At 37.7% G+C, this 22,070-nt stretch overlaps 1 protein-coding gene across 1 annotated transcript; it reads left to right on the top strand.

Moving 5' to 3' along the window:
• Nucleotides 1-516: 516 nt before the first annotated feature.
• Nucleotides 517-22,006, top strand: LOC309653264 (short transient receptor potential channel 5-like). Its single transcript, XM_082447836.1, has 3 exons — nt 517-2,340; nt 2,574-2,615; nt 3,439-22,006. The coding sequence occupies exons 1-3, from the start codon at nt 2,182-2,184 to the stop codon at nt 3,535-3,537; spliced, it is 300 nt and encodes a 99-aa protein (XP_082303962.1). The 5' UTR covers nt 517-2,181; the 3' UTR covers nt 3,538-22,006.
• The last annotated feature ends 64 nt before the right edge of the window (nt 22,007-22,070 follow it).

Genomic DNA, 22,070 nt, shown 5'->3' with positions numbered 1-22,070 from the left:
AATCTTCATGACCTCGGGTTAGGTAAAGAGTTCTTAGACGTAATACCAAAAGCATAATCCATTAAAAATTTGATAAATTTGACTTCACTGAAATTAAAACACTTTGCTCTATGAAAGACACCATTAAGTAAATGAAAAGATAACACGCAAACTGAGAGAACACATTTGCAATTTACATTCCTGACAAAGAGCTAGTATCCAGAATATATTTTAAAACTATCTAGGGGCTTCCCTGGTGGCGCAGTGGTTGGGAGTCTGCATGCCAGTGCAGGGGACATGGGTTCGAGCCCTGGTCTGGGAGGATCCCACGTGCCGCGGAGCGACTGGGCCCGTGAGCCACAATTACTGAGCCTGCGCGTCTGGAGCCTGTGCTCCGCAACGAGAGAGGCCGCGATAGTGAGAGGCCCGCGCACCGCGATGAAGAGTGGCCCCCACTTGCCGCAACTGGAGAAAGCCCTCGCACAGAAGCGAAGATCCAACACAGCCATAAATATAAATAAATAAATAATAAAAACTATCTAAATCCACCTGTAAGCAAGCAAAGTACCCAATAAAAATGGGCAAAGGATCTGGACACCTCCCCACAGAGGATATCTATATAGCACATAAGCATATGAAAAGATGCTCAACTTCATTCCAATTTGGGAAATGCAAATTAAAACCATAATGAGATACCACTACTTAATCTGTTAGAATAGTTAAACTTTAAAAAACTTGACAAATGCTAAGAAGGATACAGAGCAAGTGGTGAGAATGAAAGATGGTATAGCCACTCTGGAAAACAGTTTGGCAGTTTATTATAAAGTTAAATGTACACTTACTTCATGATCCAGCAATATCACTCCTAGATATTTAAGCCAGGGGAGTTAAACTTATGTTCACAGAAAGACCTGTACATGAATGTTCACAGTAGCTTTATTCACAGTTATTAAAAACTGGAAACAACCCAAATGTTCTTTAATGGGTGAATGAATAAGTAAACTGTGGTACATCCACACAACAAAAAACTACTCAGCGATAAAAGGGAATAGATTATCGATACATACAAAACCAGATGAATCTCGAAGATATTAATGCTGAGTGAAATAAGCCAGTCCCAGAAGGTTACCTACCGTATGATTCCATTTATATGACATTTTGGAAAAAGTAAACTAAAGGAGTGGAGAATGGAGCAGTGGTTGCCAGGGGGGTTCGAGAGAGTTTGATTACAAAGGGGCAACATTAGGGAATTTGGGGGGTTGATGGAACTGTTGTGTATCCTGATTGTGGTGGTGATTACATTAGTCCTTCCAGGTCTTAAAACTCCTAGAAATGTATGCCTCTGTGTGTGTGTGTGTGTGTGTGTGTGTGTGTGTGTGTGTGTCTTAATGACAGTGCTTACACAGGTACATACACTCATCAAAACTCATTGAACACTTAGATGAATTTTACTCTGTGTAAATCATACCTCAATAATGTTGATTTTTAAAAAAAACATAAAGTCTCTCCACACCAATCCTACTCCTTAAAAATAACTACTATTGACAATTTATTTATTTATTTATTTATTATTTATGTACTAAGTTTATTATTTACTATCTATTTTCTTTTTTTTTCTTTTTTGGCTGTTCCCAATTTAGTGTGTACCTGTCTAGAACATGTAAGCATGTAATATAAAGGGGTTTTCAGTTGGATAAAGGGGATCATTTTACACAATATATATTGCTCTTTATGTTGCTTTTTTCACTTAGAGGTCTCATAAATATATGGACAAATGCATTATACGATATGTGTTTCTACATATAAAATGTTGATAGAGCTACTATATTTTTAATAGTTTGATTATAAGCCATTTTGTGGATGTGACATCATTTATTTAAGCAGTCTCCCACTGTTGGATATTTAGGTTGTTGCCAGTTGTTTTGCTCTTACAAGCTGCAGTGCTAGCGAACAGCCCTGCGCATACCTCTTTTTGCCAGTATATCGATAAGATAAATTTCTAATTGTAGGATTACTGGGTCGTAAGGTAAGTGTAATTTGTATTTTCATAGCTACTGACAGATTGCCCTCTGTAGAAGCAAGTAGAACTTTGAGAATGAGTCAGGGGTGCATTTTGCATTTTCCCATCCCAAATCACTGAACTTCTCTCTTTCATAGGATCATGCCGATATTGAGTGGAAGTTTGCAAGGACGAAGCTCTGGATGAGTTACTTCGATGAAGGCGGCACCTTGCCACCTCCTTTCAACATCATCCCCAGCCCCAAGTCATTTCTATACCTTGGTAACTGGTTCAACAACACCTTCTGCCCCCAAAGAGACCCTGATGGTAGACGGAGAAGGCACAACTTGAGAAGCTTCACAGTAAGGCTTTTAAAAATTATGTTTCTTTGTAAACACAACTGTTTTCTCCTTTCCCTCCTTTGTAACATTCCCTATCTTGAACATCTTAAAACTATTCCAACCTACAGATGCTTTGGGGGTTTGTCAGGCAGTAGCTTCTGTCATGTTCCAGTCCTAATGTTTAGAAATATTTTCGAGTGGATGGGCTGCTGGGAGGCTGCTGATGTAACCTCTCTGTCCGTTTTCAATGACAGGAACGCCATGCTGACAGCCTGATACAGAATCAACATTACCAGGTAAAGCTTCTTCACAGGGACTAAGCACAATAGTTCTTGGTCAGTTGTGTGAACTTGGACAAATCACTTACCCTCACTGATCCTCAGTTTCCTCGTCTGTAAAATAAGGATGATAAAACTTAAACTGTAGTTGTGAGAACTGAGTGGTGAGTATGTATGTATGGTTGTGTGTGTGTGTGTGTGTGTGTGTGTGTGTGTCCTGGCACAGTGCCTGACATGTTGCATTAAGTGGTAGCTATCATCATCACTATTACTAACACAAAGCAGGGTGACCATGTGTATACCATTCCCAGAGGCTAAGTTAAAAGAGGCCATCCCTGTAAAGGAGAAGTATAGATTGCCTCTAAGAAAAAGTATCTTGATTATGTAATTAGTGGACATTGAAATCATCAGACTCTGTGACACTGAAGAATGACTTTCTCAACTTTATAAAAGGAAGAAAAACTCTCATCTTACTAGGAAGGTTCAAGTTTAATCTAGCCTGAAGGGAAAGGATATTGACTGTGACCATTCAAGGATTATTCTGCTCTCATTATTCCATGAATGTGTATCCGTGTTTACCTTATGCTTGGGTGGAAAATTTTCCTTTCGGGTAAATTTGATCTCACTGGGCCACTCTGTCACCAAATTTGGACACATAATAACTTTTTCATTTAGCCAATGGACTTAACTGGGGGGTTTTGTAGAAAATGCCTGGATCCTGTGAGGATTTTCCAATGCAGAGACAGTCTAAGTGTATTTTATTTCCTGTGTATGTTTCTTATTTTACTGAGAGTCCAAGAAGGAAACTGAATGCTTCTTCATGTTTTTGTTTAAATTCCAGGAAGTTATCAGGAATTTAGTCAAAAGATATGTGGCAGCTATGATAAGAAATTCCAAAACAAATGAGGGACTAACAGAAGAAAATTTTAAGGTAATTTGATCATAAAGTGGTTTAATTCTTCATTTCACATTTCTTAAGCATCATTTAATCTTCACAGTGTTTGAGGTTTCTGGTGATGGAATTTCAACAGCCTATAATACAGCAAAACCAGCTACAATTCTTATTCTCTCTCTTAGAATAGTCTGTCATCCAGTAGATGGATAGATTTTACCAATGTCTGTCACACCACAATCAGCTTTATGAATAAAAATATGCATTCTTTTAATATTCTGGGTTTTTCTCAGTATGGGAATTTAGTGCTTTAAATGATATGGCATGGGTGTGTGATGAGAAGAAAGATAGCGAAGGAAAGATGCCTAGAGATTTAAAGGCCTTCTTTAAAAGATATAAGATAAAGACAAAAAGTCTATTATTAAATCTAACATTTATGAAACCCTACCATTACACATTTTTGGCTGTCACATTGGGATGTTATTGGCATCTAGTGAGTAGAGACCAGGGTTGTTGCTAAAAATCCTTCAATGCACAGGACAGCTCCCTACAACAAAGAGTTACCACACTCAACATGTCAACTGGTTGAGAAACCCTATCCTAGAACACGTATATATTTTCTAAGGAACATAAGAAGGCTGTTATCCTAATCCACAGACATAACTCATCAATTGAGGGCCTGCTATACACCAAGCACTCTGCTAGGTGCTGGGGCACAGTCATGAGCAAGATATAACCAGCCCCTACTCTCTCGTGGAGTCACACACAATAATAATAGAGGCGAATGACTGAGTATTCTAACAGGATCAACACAGGGTGCTGTAGAGACATAGAAATGGGGGGACACCCAACTGGGACTTGGGGATTCGAGGCAGGCTTTCCAGAGGAAGCCATGTTTAAGCTGAGGTTTGAAGGAGGAGACAGATAAAGGAGAGTTGGGGAGAAGAGTGTTCCAGACAGAGAAAACAGCACATGCAAAGGCCCAGAGGCAAGAGAGGATATGTCCATACAGGTGGACAGTGAAAAGCCTGGGGAAAGAGCAGGAAGGAATGAAATGGGAGAGATCGACATGTACCAGATCTTGAAAAACCTTGTAGTCTGTGGTATGGCATTTTTCCTTTTTCCTAAGGTCAGCGACAAGTTACTAAAAAGTGTTAAGCAAGAGAACGACATGATCAGATATAAGCTTTTCAAAGATGGTTTTTAAAAGCACGAGCTAGTATCTAGGCAGCCAGTTAGCGATAGAAGACATTTCACAGGCACTTGAATAAACAAGGTCCCCTGGCCCAAAACAGCAGTCCCATCTCCTGACATTCCACTTCCCTAGTTTTATTCCTGAGAGTCCTAAAAGCTTTTTCCTCTTCAGTAGTACTTTTCTACGCAGATTCCAATGAGAGCCCTACTCTAATACCTTCATTGTTGGTTAACACTTCAGCCTGTTGGCGTGCTCCTGATAGGGAGGTTCTGAAATCAACTTTACCAATTGCACATTTTTTTCCCAATGGCCAGCTCTGCCCACAGCATTGTTAATATGTTTTTCTTGTGCTGGAATAATGTGAGATTTTTCTGGTAGTTCATGTACCTTGTGATTTGCGGTGAGGCAAAACCTGGAACATTCCGAAGGATACCCAATGTGCCTATTTTGAACTAAAGACCAAGCTTCTTAACATAACGTGTCTTCTCTCTTGCCCTAGGAATTAAAGCAGGACATTTCCAGCTTTCGATATGAAGTGCTTGACCTCTTGGGAAATAGGAAGCACCAAAGGAGAAGTTTTTCCACTAGCAGCACTGAACTCTCTCAGAGAGATGATACCAATGATGGCAGTGGCGGGGCTCGGGCCAAATCCAAGAGTGTCTCTTTCAATTTAGGCTGCAAGAAAAAAGCCTGCCATGGGCCACCTCTCATCAGGACCATGCCAAGAGTTGGTGGCGCCCAAGGGAAGTCAAAAGCTGAGTCATCAAGCAAACGCTCCTTCATGGGTCCCTCTCTCAAGAAACTGGGTCTCCTATTCTCCAAGTTTAATGGTCATATGTCTGAACCCAGTTCAGAGCCGATGTACACAATTTCTGATGGAATCGTTCAGCCGCACTATATGTGGCAGGACATCAAATATTCTCAGATGGAGAAAGGGAAAGCAGAGTCCTGTTCTCAGAGTGAAATTAACCTCAGTGAAGTAGAATCAGGCGAAGCCCGGGGCGCTGCTCAGAGCAGTGAATGCCCTCTCGCCTGTTCCAGCTCTCTTCACTGCGCATCCAGCATCTGCTCCTCGAATTCTCAACTTTTAGACTCCTCAGAGGATGTATTTGAAACTTGGGGAGAGGCTTGTGACCTGCTCATGCACAAATGGGGTGACGGACAGGAAGAACAAGTTACAACTCGGCTCTAAGTCAAGCCGGTACCACCTGTTCTGGAACTCAGAAAATTTCTCATTTCTTTGCTCTCAGAGGTGACATAGAATATGATTCCCTCACTGCCCCCCCACTAGACAGGAGAGTGAAACTCCTATTGTTTTCACCATCTTTTATAGCCACATTCTTCATTTTTTGTTCCTGTTATTATTATTACTATTATTTGCCTTTTTATACCTACAAACACTAAGTCCATTTCAAAACCAACTGAAGGGGTGTTTGCCCCTAATCAGCAGAGGTGCAGTCGGGTGCTTAACCCTTTGGCTTTGCTTTTCTTACCCTTGCTTCCTTGAAGCTCCAGGTGCCACTTTGCTACTGTCGCTGCCGCACAGATTCCTGACCTTCCTCAGGATCTCACACCATTTCCCCACAGGGCTGAGGGCTGTGCTCAGCAGTCCCCACCAGCTATCAGATAAGGCAAACTACCTTGCCTATCTTTGTTGCCCTTCAGTGCTCCATGCTGCCCATTCTGGTTCAATGAACAGCATCAAAGGGAAACTGAATAGACTCCAAAGAACTGTCAGCTTGTGGTTTCTAGGTATAAGTGGACTTCGTGTTGTTTTTGCTTTTAAATACTACAACTTCTCCTTATCATGGGGGCTGTTGAATTTTTTGTTTCTTAAAGATTTGTGAGTTTCCTAATGTATGCCAATGAATATTTACCCCATAGTATGTCATATCTAATAAGTTAGTGAATTCCTTTCCTGTGTTTGTGTATTTCAGTTAGCTTACTACATTTTAAAATTTGATAGCATCGAGATTAGTATTTAGGATGTGTACTGTTTTTTAAAAACTTCTACTGTACTCTAATCAACAGTCACTACATCTCATACATTGGCAAGAAAAAATAGTTAGCTGGTATATTTATAGGGTCCTATCTACTGTTGATAGTTTTAATCATCACTGCTATCAAAAGCATTTCTAAGATAAAAGCCTGGATTTGAAAATATTTTTTTAACAGAAAAATGACATCTTGTTGAGGTGTCAGAATCTGAAAATAGCACCTTCATTTTAATTAATTGCTTTCTGATAAAACAACAACAACAACAAAAACAATTTTAGGTCTAGATAACTTGATTCAAGTTGCAGTTTTAATGTTCAGTGGGGGCAGTGGAATTGCGTGTGTAAACTCATGTTAGATATATAACATAACAACCCTAGTGAATTCATGGAACTATAGACATGATCCAAATTCTACTGTCTTCAAAGAAAACTGCATTATACATCAAAACAAATTATTTTCCACAGCCTAGGAGCACCTCATCAGAACACACAGGTAAATGTTAAAAAATGAAGCCCATAATGCATATGGTCACCATGTTAGATCCAGTAACCATCAACTGATTACCTGCTAAACAAGGGCGGTTTTCACCAATGTTAGCACAAAGGTATCCCCAACTTACACAATAACACATGACCTGAAATAGCCCGAGGTCTGGGTCCTGGTCATTAAATTAATGGGTAGCTCAAAAAAGTAAGAAACTTAATTAGTTGTCACCCTGTTCTTGTATTCAATAAATGCCAACAGTAATAGGAAACCATCTAGATTCATGTGTATACTTTCTGGCAAAATTAAGTGAAATGAAGCATTCTCAAACAAGGCAAATATGCTTCCAAAATAGTTTTTGACAGTGTAGTTTCTGTTATTTGAATTGATTCCCATTCTAGCCCTAACTTTGGTGACTAACAAAATATTCTACATGAAAAAGACACAAACTGGGGATGATGGGGAAACAAGAGGAGGTGTTGAAGAACAAAGCTCAGATCCAGGAAAAAGTGATCAAGAGAACAAGCTGCATCAAGATCCATTTGGTAAGACATTATCACAGAATAATTCCTTGATCATACCCAAAGTGATCATTTACTCAAATCCAACTTCTCTCCTGCTTCTCTAAGTGGGACTATCATTAAGTGGCCCTGACATCAGTAACAGGTTACTTTCCAGAAGGAAGGTTTCTAAAGTTACAGAGTCAACTTTCTCAACTGTCAAATTCACTTTGAATAATAAATAGCACCTGGGCTACATTCCTAACTCATATTGATGGCACCAGAAACCAATACATGGCCCTATTTCATCAAAAAAAAAAAAAGTATGTCTTTCTCACAAATGCATGTACTTGTGATGACCTAGGTTTCATTGTTCCAGCAGTTACTTTATCAATTTGTTGGAAAACAAGGGTAGCCAGAGATAGAGCCATGGTCCAAAATACACTCTTATCTCAGTTATGTTCTAAAGAGAGAATATGTGTAAATCGTAATAGCCGATCTCTACTACTGAAAGAAACCAGTGTCAGACTTCATGGGCAGTACATTCCTTTTCAGATCTTCTCAGGGTTACTGTCTTTATGACTTGGGCTTAAGATTTCACTAGCTGTGTTGAGGCCTAGCTATGTTGGGCATTGAAGCCAGTTAGTTGTTAAAGCTAATCAGCTATTGTCCTAACTTCCGTGATGGTGACACCAACATTTTTATTAACTCTAACTCTAGTACAAAGTAGGAAGGGAAGGAGATTTGTGTTCACCTCTCAAACCTCTGGATCAGCTACTATCAAGAAAGATATTTCAAATCAAATGTTTAAGTATGTTCTCTGACCCCAGAGAAGGTATAAGCCAACTTGAGAGTAAATTTATAAACATAAGAGCTAAAAGAGAAACTTAGTGAGGATCTACTCAATTCTAACGTCTTATTTTACAAATACAAAAAAAAAAAAAAGAGGTCCAGAGAAGGATAATGACTTGCTCAAGGTCACAGAGCCAGTCAATAAACCCAAATCTTCTAGATTATAGAAACAAGACATTATTAAGCACACATATTATATGTTATACATAGGAGATGTGGAAATGGATTGGCCACTATAGATACCTTTTTGTTCATTTGCCCAAAATGCCACGAACTCCACAAATTTCAGACTGACATATTTATATGTAAAGTTAAAAATGTATTCCAAAGTCAAATACAATTATAAATGGTACAAGAATCATTTACTTTTTGTCTAAGTATCTATACCATGGTTCACCTCCATTACAGGTGAATTTCTTATCATTTCTGGACACCTATTTTATTTGTTTGATTCCATCATAATTACATTAAAGTCTCCCTGATAATTAGGGTAAAAATATTATCAAATACAAAGAAAATGTCTGAATTATATTCAGAAATGGCCATTGTTGAAGTATGTCCTCCACTTCTAGCTTTAAATCCAGTGAAGTACAAAGAAAAAGGAATGATTCAAAATCACCATTTTTGGAAGATGCCAAATTTTATAGGCATAGAAATCTCCAGGTTATACTTCTGCCCACTTACATGGGAATACTGGAAATTTTCTGATTCTTTCTGCCTCTCATAGTAATTTTTCATTCCACTCTGACCTGATTTAGGGCATTTCAGCTAAGTCCAAAACATCTAAACATCTGTCTGCAATTTGATTAAAGACACACACACACACACACACACACACACACACACACACACACACACACAAACCCTACAGCCTCTACGTTTTGAATGACTTAAATAATGAACAAATACTTTTTCAATAAGAACTTTATAGTTATTATGGCAGTGTAAAACCTCCTCTGCAAATTTCATTGGGGACTTCACTGAAAAATATGAGTCGATACCTTAGCCAGATAATATAAATAACCATTTGACGTTCATATTGCCTTGTGGGTAAGACTCAAGTGGTGTTTTAACTAACGGTTTAAGTGGCCCAGGCCTTGGTTTGTTCAACCATCAGGTGAAAAGTACTTGAAGTTAGGCAGACATTCTTTCCTGTTTAAAAGTACACAAGAGAAACTGATCATATTACTTTGGTAATCACATTTTCAAAACAGTGTTAATAGACTGCATGTATAGACATAGCCAACGTAAGTGGATGTAATTGTTTGGATCATTTAAAATAAACTCTTCATACCTACTTATCAGCTCCCTCCATTCCCGAACCCTGTGGCTTTGCCTCAAACCTGTGCGTATTTTAGATTCTTTGGCTTGCTTTATCTAGATAATTGTTCCAAATATCCACTTTGTTGGTGTAGAACTAGCCACTGGGAACCGAGTACCCCAATTCAGTGTGAGCATTACTTTAGTACAGAGAAATGCTATTTCTACTGTATTTCCAATGACCCTTTCCATCACTTTTTCCAACAGATGTGCGTTTTGGCTTGCACTGTTTTGGGGATGTTTGTAAAAGTGAGAACCTTGTCTGTGCACACACACACATGCAATGAAACTTAATAGCATTTGATTGCTCTGGCTTGGCCTTTCATCCCTTTTGGTAATTACTAAATCATTTTGAAGGGAGGGGGAGCAGGAAGAACTTCAATGGAAAGAAACTTCCTGAGATGTGATGAGGAATTGCTAAAACGAACTGCCAAAGCAGCATCCACTGCAGTACAAGTGTTAATATTGAGAGCTCTCAGGATTTGGGGTTTCTGGTTTGAAGAATAAATAAAGCTTGTAGGTCAGAAGAAAGAACCTACCTGTAAAAATAAAAATATATATTTTTGGTGAATTAAGTAAGTCTGTATACTTCAGATTTACTGCATACTTGAGATATTACTATTCATATGTTGATATGTGGCCTAGGATTTTCATCTATATGCTGCATGGTGGTCCAGAGAAGAAGGTGCTGGTAGGCAGTTTTGAGAGCCTTAAGAAATGGAATGTTTATTAAGAAACAAAGGAGTTGATTGCTGGAATGATACAGGCAGCTGGCTAGGGTAGTATTTTTAAGCTCTAGAGTGGACTTGTATCTTTTTTTTTTTTTAACATCTACATTGGAGTGTAATTGCTTTACAATGTTGTGTTAGTTTCTGCTGTATAACAAAGTGAATCAGCTATATGTATACATATATCCCCATATCCCCTCCCTCTTGCGTCTCCCTCCCACCCTCCCTATCCCATCCCTCTAGGTGGTCACAAAGCACCAAGCTGCTGCTTCCCACTAGCTATCTATTTTACATTTGGTAGTGTATATATGTCAATACTACTTGTTAGTTTATTGGATCTGAGTTGTGGTCTTCTCCTAAAGATATACCATCAGTGTTTGTGGTACTTGAGAGACATGTACATATTAAGAATTATTAATGTTTAAATATAAAATTAAGTGGAATGCCCTTATGCCAAAAGCTTATCTGATGTGAAAGTTGTGACAGCTCTGTAGAAACTTCCCATTACTACACAAATGAAAGGCAATTTCTATAATAACAAAAAGAGCCTGCAACTTTTGATCATCGTAATCAACCTTCATAAATCCATGACTGTGGCACACATCTGCCCTAACCTCAAACCTCACCCTCAAAAAGAAAAGCCTTCTTTACAACGCCAAATGACTTGATAGAACCACAGAAGACTAAATGAAGAAATAATGGCCTGCAGTGTGAATGCCATTTTCAGCAACGTGCAGAGTATTTTGCCTTTTGACTTTATCTATGAGCAGGTTCCAGAGCAACCTAACATCCCAGGAGCTGCACTTCAACACATGCACATACACATACTAAGACATCACCCTTGGTGGCAGTGTGCCTTTTATTTTGGCCTATGGTAGCCAACCAGTTGCAAGTACAGTTAAGCTGGGCTTGGCCATTGTGTCTTTTGCCACAATGTTCAATATACCCCACAATACTCATTGCGACCGATTGCCTGCCAACCTAGAAACCCTCTTGACAGTTCTCTGGTCTTATACAACCCTTAAAACTGAGCCTTGGATGACAAGACAAAAAAGAGGCTTTGGATTTTTGTGGGGAGTGCTTGAGGTACTTAGATGGTGTGGTAAAGAGGCAAACGGAAAAGCTTTCAAAGCAAGGACTAGTATGGATAAGCACTTTAAAATGTAGGGCTAAATCACCATACTGTCAAACTTTTTAGATAACCAAATTGAGGTGGCGTTCCCTGATTTTTTTTAAAACATGTAGTTTCTGGATTAAAACAGTAACATCATCATTTCTCCCTCAACAAAATCCAGAAGTGCAACAGTATATGAAGACTAGCCTGAACGAACTGTAAATCATTTTTCAAAGGTTGAGTTATATTTCGGTTGAATTTCAGATCACAGCACATTCTCACCTTGGGATCACTGTATTCCTAAATTCAACACATCAGACTCATAGTAAGGTTACATTTTAAATTGTGCAATATCACTGACTGGCTTTTATAAATATGCACTTATGACCAATTACTGGAAGGGCTGATTTCCCCAAACTTTATCTAAGAAATAAAGTGAATTTGCTAAAACTCTACAGAAAAGAGAAATAAAAGGTAAAAGTGGGAGAGGGTAGTATGGAAGAACGCTAGATTCTATACCTGATATCATACTTTAGCCTCAAAAATTTAGAATAAACATATAAAGTGAGATTATAAAATGAGACTGATATTTTCATAAACATGGCAGAATTAATGTGCCCAAATTAATGTTGTTCTTCAAAGCAGTCACCTTAAGCTGCACCCATTTTCGAATGCTGACATTACTCAAATCATTGTGGACTTCTGCTTTTGGGAGGGTGTTCAAAATCCACAATACCACCTCTTAATACCCTCAGTGGTAGAAAATCATAATCTTGTCAGATTAAATTCTTAGAAACAGTCAAAACTAATTTTAGATCCATATTTGGTAAAAATCTGGGCAATCAAGCTGAGTTCTACTTTTTCTGGTAAAAAAATATTTTTCAAGTGCTATCACACAATAGGCACCTTGATAGGCACAATTATAAAATACCAAGACAGTTTCTTGTGGGGTTTGTGAAGTGACCTGAAACTGCTCTTCAGGATCTAGTTTTTTCCTTATCAACTTTGAGGAATAATTTGTGTACAACTACCTGCACCCATTTAAAGTGTACAATTCAGTGAGTCTTCACAGTTGTATACACCCCTAGGACCATCACCAAAATCAAGATACAAAAATTTCCATCACCCCCACATGAGGCCTTGTCCCTCTTTCAAGTCTGGAATCTATTATAGCTTCAAACATGCTTGGAACAGTGGCAGTCTTATTGGAATAAGTTTATAGCCCCCCAGGGAGGAAACATTAAAGAACACCATATTTAGATATAGAATCTCCACTGATTTGGGAACAACCATAATGACTTAACCCTTGAAATATTTGTGTTTAAACAGTAAAACACATTCCAACTTCCAATGGCTTATGTTGTAAATAAACTCAGTATTGGCTTCCCAAGGCTTATTTGATCCATAAGAAATCACACTTTATAATACAGAGGCTCTGACAACTAGACTGTTAGCAGGAAGAAAGGGCAGTAAGGAAAAGCCCCGGCCTTCCCAGGAAATTGAGGGGAGGGTTTTGGATTCAGGATGAGCTCTGGTAACAGAAGTAGGAGGCGACTCTAATGGGAGGATGGCAACAGCCAACTGAATTTTCAGGTCATTTGAAAATCACATGTTCACACTAGGTAGTTCCTGTATAAGATCCGGTCATATTATTTGAAGTACAGATTCATCCATTTTTGGTCACATCTTATAGGACTTCCTTTTACAACATACATTAAGCAATCAGTTTAAATAACCAAAGCAATGTAGCCTGTAGTCCAATAAGCAGAGTGATGACTGTGCTTAGTATACTTGGGCAGGAGAAGCAGTCAGAATTCTTGAGTGTCTAGTAGGATTCATTGGAACCAATGGCACTAAAATGAATGTTGTGGGAGCTCATGAGGAAACCTCTAAACCCAAAGGGTTAACACATTAGTCTGTAGTTTTCTTAATGTTAAAGGCAACCCAATTTGATAAATTAACTTAAAATTTTTTAACTGTTCAAATTACTCTTCTAACATAGTACAAGTAAACCCATATGTTCTCTTATTTCAACTATAAAGACAAAGACCTTCTCAAGGACATTTCAGTTCAGATAGGGATAAACATCCTTCTCAAGTGAAAGCATTTTAACTTATCTGTTTCTTATAACATAGGAATGCATACCAGTGGTAGGATTCAAGAAAGTATCACTATTTAAACTCTGCACAGGATTCAAGATGTCTCAAAAACAGGTTGAAATTGAGGATGAAGAATTTCTACCTATTCAGAACAATGAATGTAGTTTGGAGCCAACATTTCCTAGAAGATAAAGAATACTTTTAGAAAACACAGGCAGTGTTTAATTCACTTTCTTAGCCTAGTTGGAGGCCCCAATCACACATCACCATACAGAAAACGTATGCATTGAACTTAAGGTTAAAATTGTATCTCCCGAGCTTAATCACGAAAAGGGAAAATTCCAAATGTGTTTGTGTAAATGGCATTTGGCTTTGCAGACTACTATTTTAAAAGCTAAAGCCTCCTTGAGTAACTATTACTTTTATTTAAATATTTTCTGTAGGAAGTGCAAAGTTACTGTCATCCTTAAATGTGTTAAAAAGAATCTTGTACAATAAAATGATTTTGTGTGTTTTTAGCTTCAGTATAAACAAAAATAAAGCATTTACTTTTTTCCTCCAAAATGTATGGCTGCTCAGATTTAAGGTGTTTGTTCCTCCCTTTTCCAACATAATCACTTATAGCCATCTATTTGTGAACAACAGTGGATTTTACACTATCATTTAACCAGCAGACACAGTGAAGGGAGACCTCCACAGTCCAATATATTTTGAAAAGTTCATGACTGAGCATAAACATAATTACTATCATTCTTTTATATCTCCCATTAAACAAAGCCGTATTAAATATTTAGAAAATTGAATAAGCATTCATAAAGAACTTTGAGATGATGACATGAAGGGACCAATACAGCTATAAAGCTATGGCGTACAACACTGACAAACCTTACTGGCCTTATCCTGAAAACTTCTGAGTATCCAAAGAATGATACATGTCGTACAGAGCAGTTTCAATCTGTGCGTCAGTGAGAAGACATAAATTGAGGATAAGCTGGTCATTATTCAGCTAGTATAATCTGAGTACATTTGGGTAATATTTTCTGAAGTTATCAGTTGACATTTCTTTTAAAGTTTTTTCTGTAGTCATGGACTTTTCAGCAATTAACTTTCCCCTAATTAATTCACATTCCTGAAGTTTTGTCTTTTATTTTACTAATTAACTTTTAGGCCACCAGAACACTGGTTGGCATACCAGAACAGCTTCACTTTCAGCCAAATAACTCAGTTGCAAGTCCTGGCCTTATTTTTTTTAATTTTTTTTTATTTTTAAAGTCATGTTTATTTTTTTTTTTACATCTTTACTGGAGTATAATTGCTTTACAAGGGTGTGTTAGTTTTTGCTTTATAACAAAGTGAATCAGTTATACACATACATATGTTCCCATATCTCTTCCCTCTTGCGTCTCCCTCCCTCCCACCCTCCCTATCCCACCCCTCTAGGTGGTCACAAAGCACCGAGCTGATCTCCCTGTGCTCTGCGGCTGCTTCCCACTAGCTATCTATATTTTACGTTTGGTAGTGTATATATGTCCATGCCACTCTCTCACTTTGTCACAGCTTACACTTCCCCCTCCCCATATCCTCAAGTCCATTCTCTAGTAGGTCTCTGTCTTTATTCCCGCCTTGCCCCTAGGTTCTTCATGACCATTTTTTTTTCTTAGATTCCATATATATGTTAGCATACGGTATTTGTTTTTCTCTGACTTACTTCACTCTGTATGACAGTCTCTAGGTCCATCCACCTCACTACAAATAACTCAATTTCGTTTCTTTTTATGGCTGAGGAATATTCCATTGTATATATGTGCCACATCTTCTTTATCCATTCATCTGTTGATGGACACTTAGGTTGCTTCCATGTCCTGGCTATTGTAAATAGAGCTGCAATGAACACTGTGGTACATGACTCTTTTTGAATTATGGTTTTCTACGGGTATATGCCCAGTAGTGGGATTGCTGGATCATATGGTAAATCTATTTTTAGTTTTTTAAGGAACCTCCATACTGTTCTCCATAGTGGCTGTATCAATTTACATTCCCACCAACAGTGCAAGAGGGTTCCCTTTTCTCCACACCCTCTCCAGCATTTATTGTTTGGAGATTTTTTGATGATGGCCATTCTGACTGGTGTGAGGTGATACCTCACTGCAGTTTGGATTTGCATTTCTCTAATGATTAGTGATGTTGAGCATCCTTTCATGTGTTTGTTGGCAATCTGTATATCTTCTTTGGAGAAAGGTCTATTTAAGTCTTCTGCCCATTTTTGGATTGGGTTATTTGTTTTTTTGATATTTAGGTGCATGAGCTGCTTGTAAATTTTGGAGATTAATCCTTTGTCAGTTGCTTCATTTGCAAATATTTTCTCCCATTCTGAGGGTTGTCTTTTGGTCTTATGTTTTCCTTTGCTGTGCAAAAGCTTTGAAGTTTTATTAGATCCCATTTGTTTATTTCTGTTTTTATTTCCATTTCTCTAGGTGGGTCAAAAAGGATCTTGCTGTGATTTATGTCATAGAGTGTTATGCCTATGTTTTCCTCTAAGAGTTCGATAGTGTCTGGCCTTACATTTAGGTCTTTAATCCATTTTGAGTTTATTTTTGTGTATGGTGTTAGGGAGTTTTCTAATTTCATACTTTTACATGTACCTGTCCAGTTTTCCCAGCACCACTTATTGAAGAGGCTTTTTCTCCACTGTATATTCTTGCCTCCTTTATCAAAGATAAGGTGACCATATATGCGTGGGTTCATCTCTGGGCTTTCTATCCTGTTCCATTGATCTATATTTCTGTTTTTGTGCCAGTACCATACTGTCTTGATTACTGTAGCTTTGTAGTATAGTCTGAAGTCAGGGAGCCTGATTCCTCCAGCTCCATTTTTCGTTCTCAAGATTGCTTTGGTTATTCGGGGTCTTTTGTGTTCCCATACAACTTGTGAAATTTTTTGTTCTAGTTCTGTGAAAAATATGGCCTTTTTTAAAAATAAATTTATTTATTTTTGGCCACGTTGGGTCTTTGCTGCTGCATGCGGGCTTTCTCTAGTTGTGGCGAGCAGGGGTACTCTTTGTTGCAGTGCATGGGCTTCTCATTGTGGTGGCTTCTCTTGTTGCAGAGCACAGGCTCTAGGCACGCAGGCTTCAGTAGTTGTGGCACACGGGCTCAGTAGTTGTAGCTCATGGGCTCTAGAGCGCAGGCTCACTAGTTGTGGCACACGGGCTTAGTTGCTCCGCGGCATGTGGGATCTTCCCGGACCAGGGCTCAAACCCATGTTCCCCACATTGGCAGGCAGATTCTTAACCACTGCATCACCAGGGAAGCCCTGGCCTAATTATTTTAAGTGTGATTGGGTGTATAACATTTATACATTGGTTAGGTAAAACAATTAAAAAAGCAGTAATATATCTGGAAAAGATGTGCAACCAGTATAAGCAAATTCCAACAACTCAATAATAAAAACACAAACAATTTGAACACATTTCAAAAACAAATATATACAACTAGCAAATAAGCACGTGAAAAGGTGTTAAACATAATCATAGGGAAATGCAAATTAAAACCACAATGAGATACCACTTACTACCAAACCCACCAGAATGGCTACGATCAAAAAGACTGATACCACCAAATGCTGTCGGGGATGAAAAACAACTGGAATTCTCATATACTGCTGGTGGGAGTATAAAATGGTACAATCACTTTGGAAAAATCGCCTTCATTTCCGTACTAAACATATACCTAACCTATGACCCAGTAATTCCAAGAGGAATGAAAACAAATGCTCGTAAGAAGACTTGTACAAAAATGTTCATAGCAGCTTCATGCGTATCTAAAAACTAGAAATGGCTCAGGTATCCATCAACAGGAGAACGGCATTTTTGTACAATGAAATGCTGCTCAGCAATAAAAAGAACTATTGACACGTACAACATGGATGAATCCCAAATGCCTATGTTCAAGAAGCCTTACACAAAGGAGCACATACTCTGATTCATTTATATATAGTTTAAAAAACAAACTATGATAGGAGAAAAATCAGAAGAGAAAGTGTTTGCCTAGGGGACAGGGATCGGGGAAGCAGGGATTGACTGGGAAAAGCATGAGAGAATTTTCTGGAGTGATGAAAATGTTATCTTGATAAAGGCTTGGGTTTCACAGATGTGTGATTTGTCAAAATTCACTGCATCGAACACTTAAGATTTGTGCATTTCATCACATGTAAACTTTACCTCAAAAAGAAAAGAACCTTTAAAAAAGAAACTTTAACAAATACTGAACTCTAGTTAACAATATCCATGCTGAGATGTTTAGGGGTGAAGTGTATTTAAGTCTGCAATTTTCTTTGTAATCATCAAAAAATAGGATTCATAGATGGTTATGTGAAAAGGTAAGTGTAGTAAAATGTTAATTATATGATCTAGGTAGTGGATATACAGATGTACATTGCAGTTATTTCAACTTTCATGTTTAAAATTTTTCATAATAAAATGTTGGAAAAAAATAAGCAGTGAGTAAAAGAAAAGAACTAGGTTAACAAAAGCCAAATCTATACCGTGCTTCAAAACAACTAGGAGGAAGAAAACTTCTTGAGTAGCTGAAGCTCTTTTAGCAGAGCTAAAAGAATGAAAGAAAATTAAAACAAAGTTCAACTGCTGATGCAAGCAAAGCAACTGAATATAAAACAGTTTGTTTTTCTGTGGGACTATACATGTGGTAGAACTTTTCTTTCTTTTATTGTGGTAAGAATATTTACCATGAGATTACCCTCAAGAGATTTTTAAGCATACAATATTGTTATCTACAGGCACAAAGTTGTAGAACAGATCTCTGGAACTTATCTTGCATAACTGAAATTTATCAAGATAAAAATTGTTACCCTGATCTGGTTAATACACCAGCAAGGAAATAAAAGCTTTTTTAAGTCAAGAACTTTAATACCCTACTACTATTAGGGTAGAATTCTTTTTCTACAATTCTGCAAATGATTTGAAAAAGCTGTATTAAATAGTTTAGAAAAAGCCATAAGATCTGCAAGAAAAGGTGTGCTAGTTGATTAGGTGAAGGGACTGATCACCTATATAACACCAATACATCAATAACTATTATTAATATTTGGCTAAAATAGATCTTAACATTTTATTCATTGACTGGCCTGAATTCATAAGAATTGATTCAGTTTAATCTCAATATTGTAGAATTACTCTCCACCCCTCTCATAAAAGGTTTAGCCAGTGGCAGGAGCCACCTACCAGACAAAAAAAAAAAAAAAAGCTCTTCAACACTCAAGGATTCCTGGTTTCCAAGCTCCCCTCTGGCAGCCATAAGGAGAAAAGTGAACTCAAAAGTGGTGGTGGTGATTATTAGAAAACAATGAAGCAGTTAAACCTGAAGTGATTCACTCACCTCAATTAGTTTCAACTATAAATAAATGTCATGGTTTAATATAGTTTAGTTTTACATGTAGCTAGTGAATATTCTTGAGAATTATAGGACTTTAAGAATCAGTTGCCTATACTATAGGCTTCCCCCAACCCCCAGATATCTTAACAAGGGTACCTATGAACCTTATGTGACAGTGTCTCTAAGATCTTGTTTCTTTTCAGGATTCAAGGCAAAATGTTTAAAAACCTGAACTTTTACTAACTTTATAAACATTACCTCTCCAGATGGCCAGTTACCAAGGTAGTTTTTCTTCAACTATTATGAAAGATTTCAAACACAAAAGTAGAGGGAATAGCACAATGAACTCAATCTTCAACAGTTATTATTCAACAGTTACAAACACGCAGCTTATCTTCATCTATAAACCCCACCCCCAGATTATTTTGAGATGATACCCAGATTTATCATTCTAAAGCAGTTTTAGTCACTCAGTGGGTAGTTACCTAAACTCAGGTCCATCCTTTCCTGAAGCTCCATCTTTCCACATACAGGCACCCCACACATCCCTGAAACTGCCTTTGATGACTGAGGCAGGAGAGAAGACAAGCGTTCTAAATCAAGTTGCTCCAACTGAAATTTAACATCCTAGCTAAGATGGGGGAAACAAGAGGTTGCCTTTTGCTGTATTAGTTCTCCTGAATTCTTTTTATTATAAATGGAAATATAAATGGCCTCAAAGAGGTTTCACATAAAATGGACAAAATTTGACCCAGATTTAGAAAAATCTAGATTAAGTTCAGGCCCTACCCTTCTCCAATGGACTATTTCATTATTCATGGAGATTTATGTCTGAATTAAGTTCTGAATGTATGGTGTTCGCATACAAAAAATCATGATTTGTTTATACTTTTACTTCCAAAGCTAATTAAAAGGTTATGCCTTGATTATAGGCTCTAAGGAAATGAAAGATGTTTTAAATTCACAAGTCTTGAATTTCAACAGTAAAACAGATTCAATATTTTCATCTGCTCTTAATCAAGGCAGAAAACCACAATTAGTTTTGAGAAAAAATATACACAGCATAAAAATGAATTCTAATTGTTTTTCCTCACTATGGAAATGATCCAGCTTTCTACCTTTGGTGTAAACCAGATTTATCTCAGGAAGGCGGTGAAAGTAAAGGGTCCAGAACAAACCACAGTGCCTTTATATCCTCCTTCCCCCAACAATTCTCAATGGTTGAAAGTTGGGTATAACAACAGAGAAAAAGACAGGATGTCTTTTGTAATATCAACAGCAACTATAGAGGTTATATGTAAAAAGTCTACCACTATGCTTATACTATAGGTTGATTAAACATGTTGAGTCTTAGGTTTTTTGTTTTTTTTATTACCAGAAAGACCACTTTGTTTTTAACCCAGAAGCTGCCTTTTGCAGACTTCTGCCGCAGTACAGGTTACCTTCACCCTCCCAACTCACAAAACAATAGGAGGGTCAGGGCTCACTCCTTGATTATTTCTTAGAGAAGTCTGACTGTAAAGCATAAACAAGTGGACTATACTTGTATGATTTAAACACACCATTCATACCATTGATTTCAACACTGGTAACAACAATTAGGTTGATCTTGGGTTTTTAAGTTAATAACAAGCATCTCATTAAACTGCATTAAATTAGTAATGGAAATCAAGGCAAGGCAGCAACCTACAAGTTTAAAAAATAAACAAATCAACTGGAAGCCTAAGGCAAATGTACTTATCTCAAAACCGCACAATTTCCAGACCCACATTCTCAAGATAGACTACAACCTTCTAAAACATTGCTTAGAAGCTAATTAGTGAACCACTGACAGTTGAAGATATAGGACAATCACTTGCTGTGAGTTATGTACATTTCAGAAATGCTGGCATATTTGAAAAATGTTGGAGAGGGGTTGTTCCATGTTTCAAGCTTGACTAAAATAAACCTTTAAACATAAAACAATCTGTAGGCTGCACAAATTGAGAACCCAAGAGGTTAGCAGAGAAAAAGCTGAAACATTAATACAGACGTTGTTAGAAAGATCAGTGCACTGTTGCCCATCTTTCTTTATTAAAGTTGTCAGATGCCAACTTGTAGAGCAAGGACTTGGAAAGATCCAGGATGCAAAACCGAAACACTACCAGTTCCATGTCTATTACGAAGCAGAAGCCTTAACTAGTACACTGACTGATTTGAAACTCACTGTTATCAATCATCTTGAGAACAGTATACTGAAGATAGGATATCTTCTTTGCAATGGATTCCACTCTACTTCTTTCACCTGTTCAAGCACCTTGAGCCCTGAGTCTCAACTGGTTCTTTTTGCCTGGGGTATAGCTGAAGGTGGGAAAGAACAGAATGATTCACAAACATAAATAACTTTTAAAGGAGGCAATATAAATAGGTTTTGTAGCAACCAAGGAACACTTTTAAAATAGCTGTTTGTAGGTGAGACAGAGCAAAGCATTCATGATGAATTAATTACCCCTCAGAGGAGAACTGAATGAATACAGAAAATCTTGTAGTCTTCGGGTAGACGAAAGGGAGAGAAGGGAGAAGGCAGAAAGGCTGATAAAATGTGTCTCACAGAAAGCTGAAGACAAGGCAGGCCTGGAGAGATACAAGGTTAATCTAAACAATAATTTAAAGATTCAACAGCCATTAGAAATATAGGACAATGAGAAAGTAAGTCTAGATTAAAGTTCCATAACAGATTTTTTTTAAAAAAAAACAGAAACACAACTTACAGGGACATTCTCAAGGGAAAAGAACTGGATATGGTAGTATGCATTGCGATGTCCTGAGATTAAATAACATTTCAACTGACCCTGCCAATTCATGCTATAAATTCACATTTTCTGGCAACCAAAATACTAGGGGGAAAACATATGGGAACAAT

The sequence above is a fragment of the Balaenoptera physalus genome (genome assembly GCF_965194825.1).
Source record: "Balaenoptera physalus genome assembly, chromosome: X".
Lineage (NCBI taxonomy): Eukaryota > Metazoa > Chordata > Mammalia > Artiodactyla > Balaenopteridae > Balaenoptera > Balaenoptera physalus.
This window is presented reverse-complemented; position numbering and strand designations above follow the sequence as displayed.

Bases quoted from the DNA above. Each gene is read 5' to 3' on its own strand.
- LOC309653264 (XM_082447836.1), top strand. From the start codon at position 2,182: ATGAGTTACTTCGATGAAGGCGGCACCTTGCCACCTCCTTTCAACATC. The intron at 2,341-2,573 runs GTAAGGCTTTTA...TTTCAATGACAG, and splicing joins ACAACTTGAGAAGCTTCACA to GAACGCCATGCTGACAGCCT. The intron at 2,616-3,438 runs GTAAAGCTTCTT...TTTAAATTCCAG, and splicing joins TACAGAATCAACATTACCAG to GAAGTTATCAGGAATTTAGT.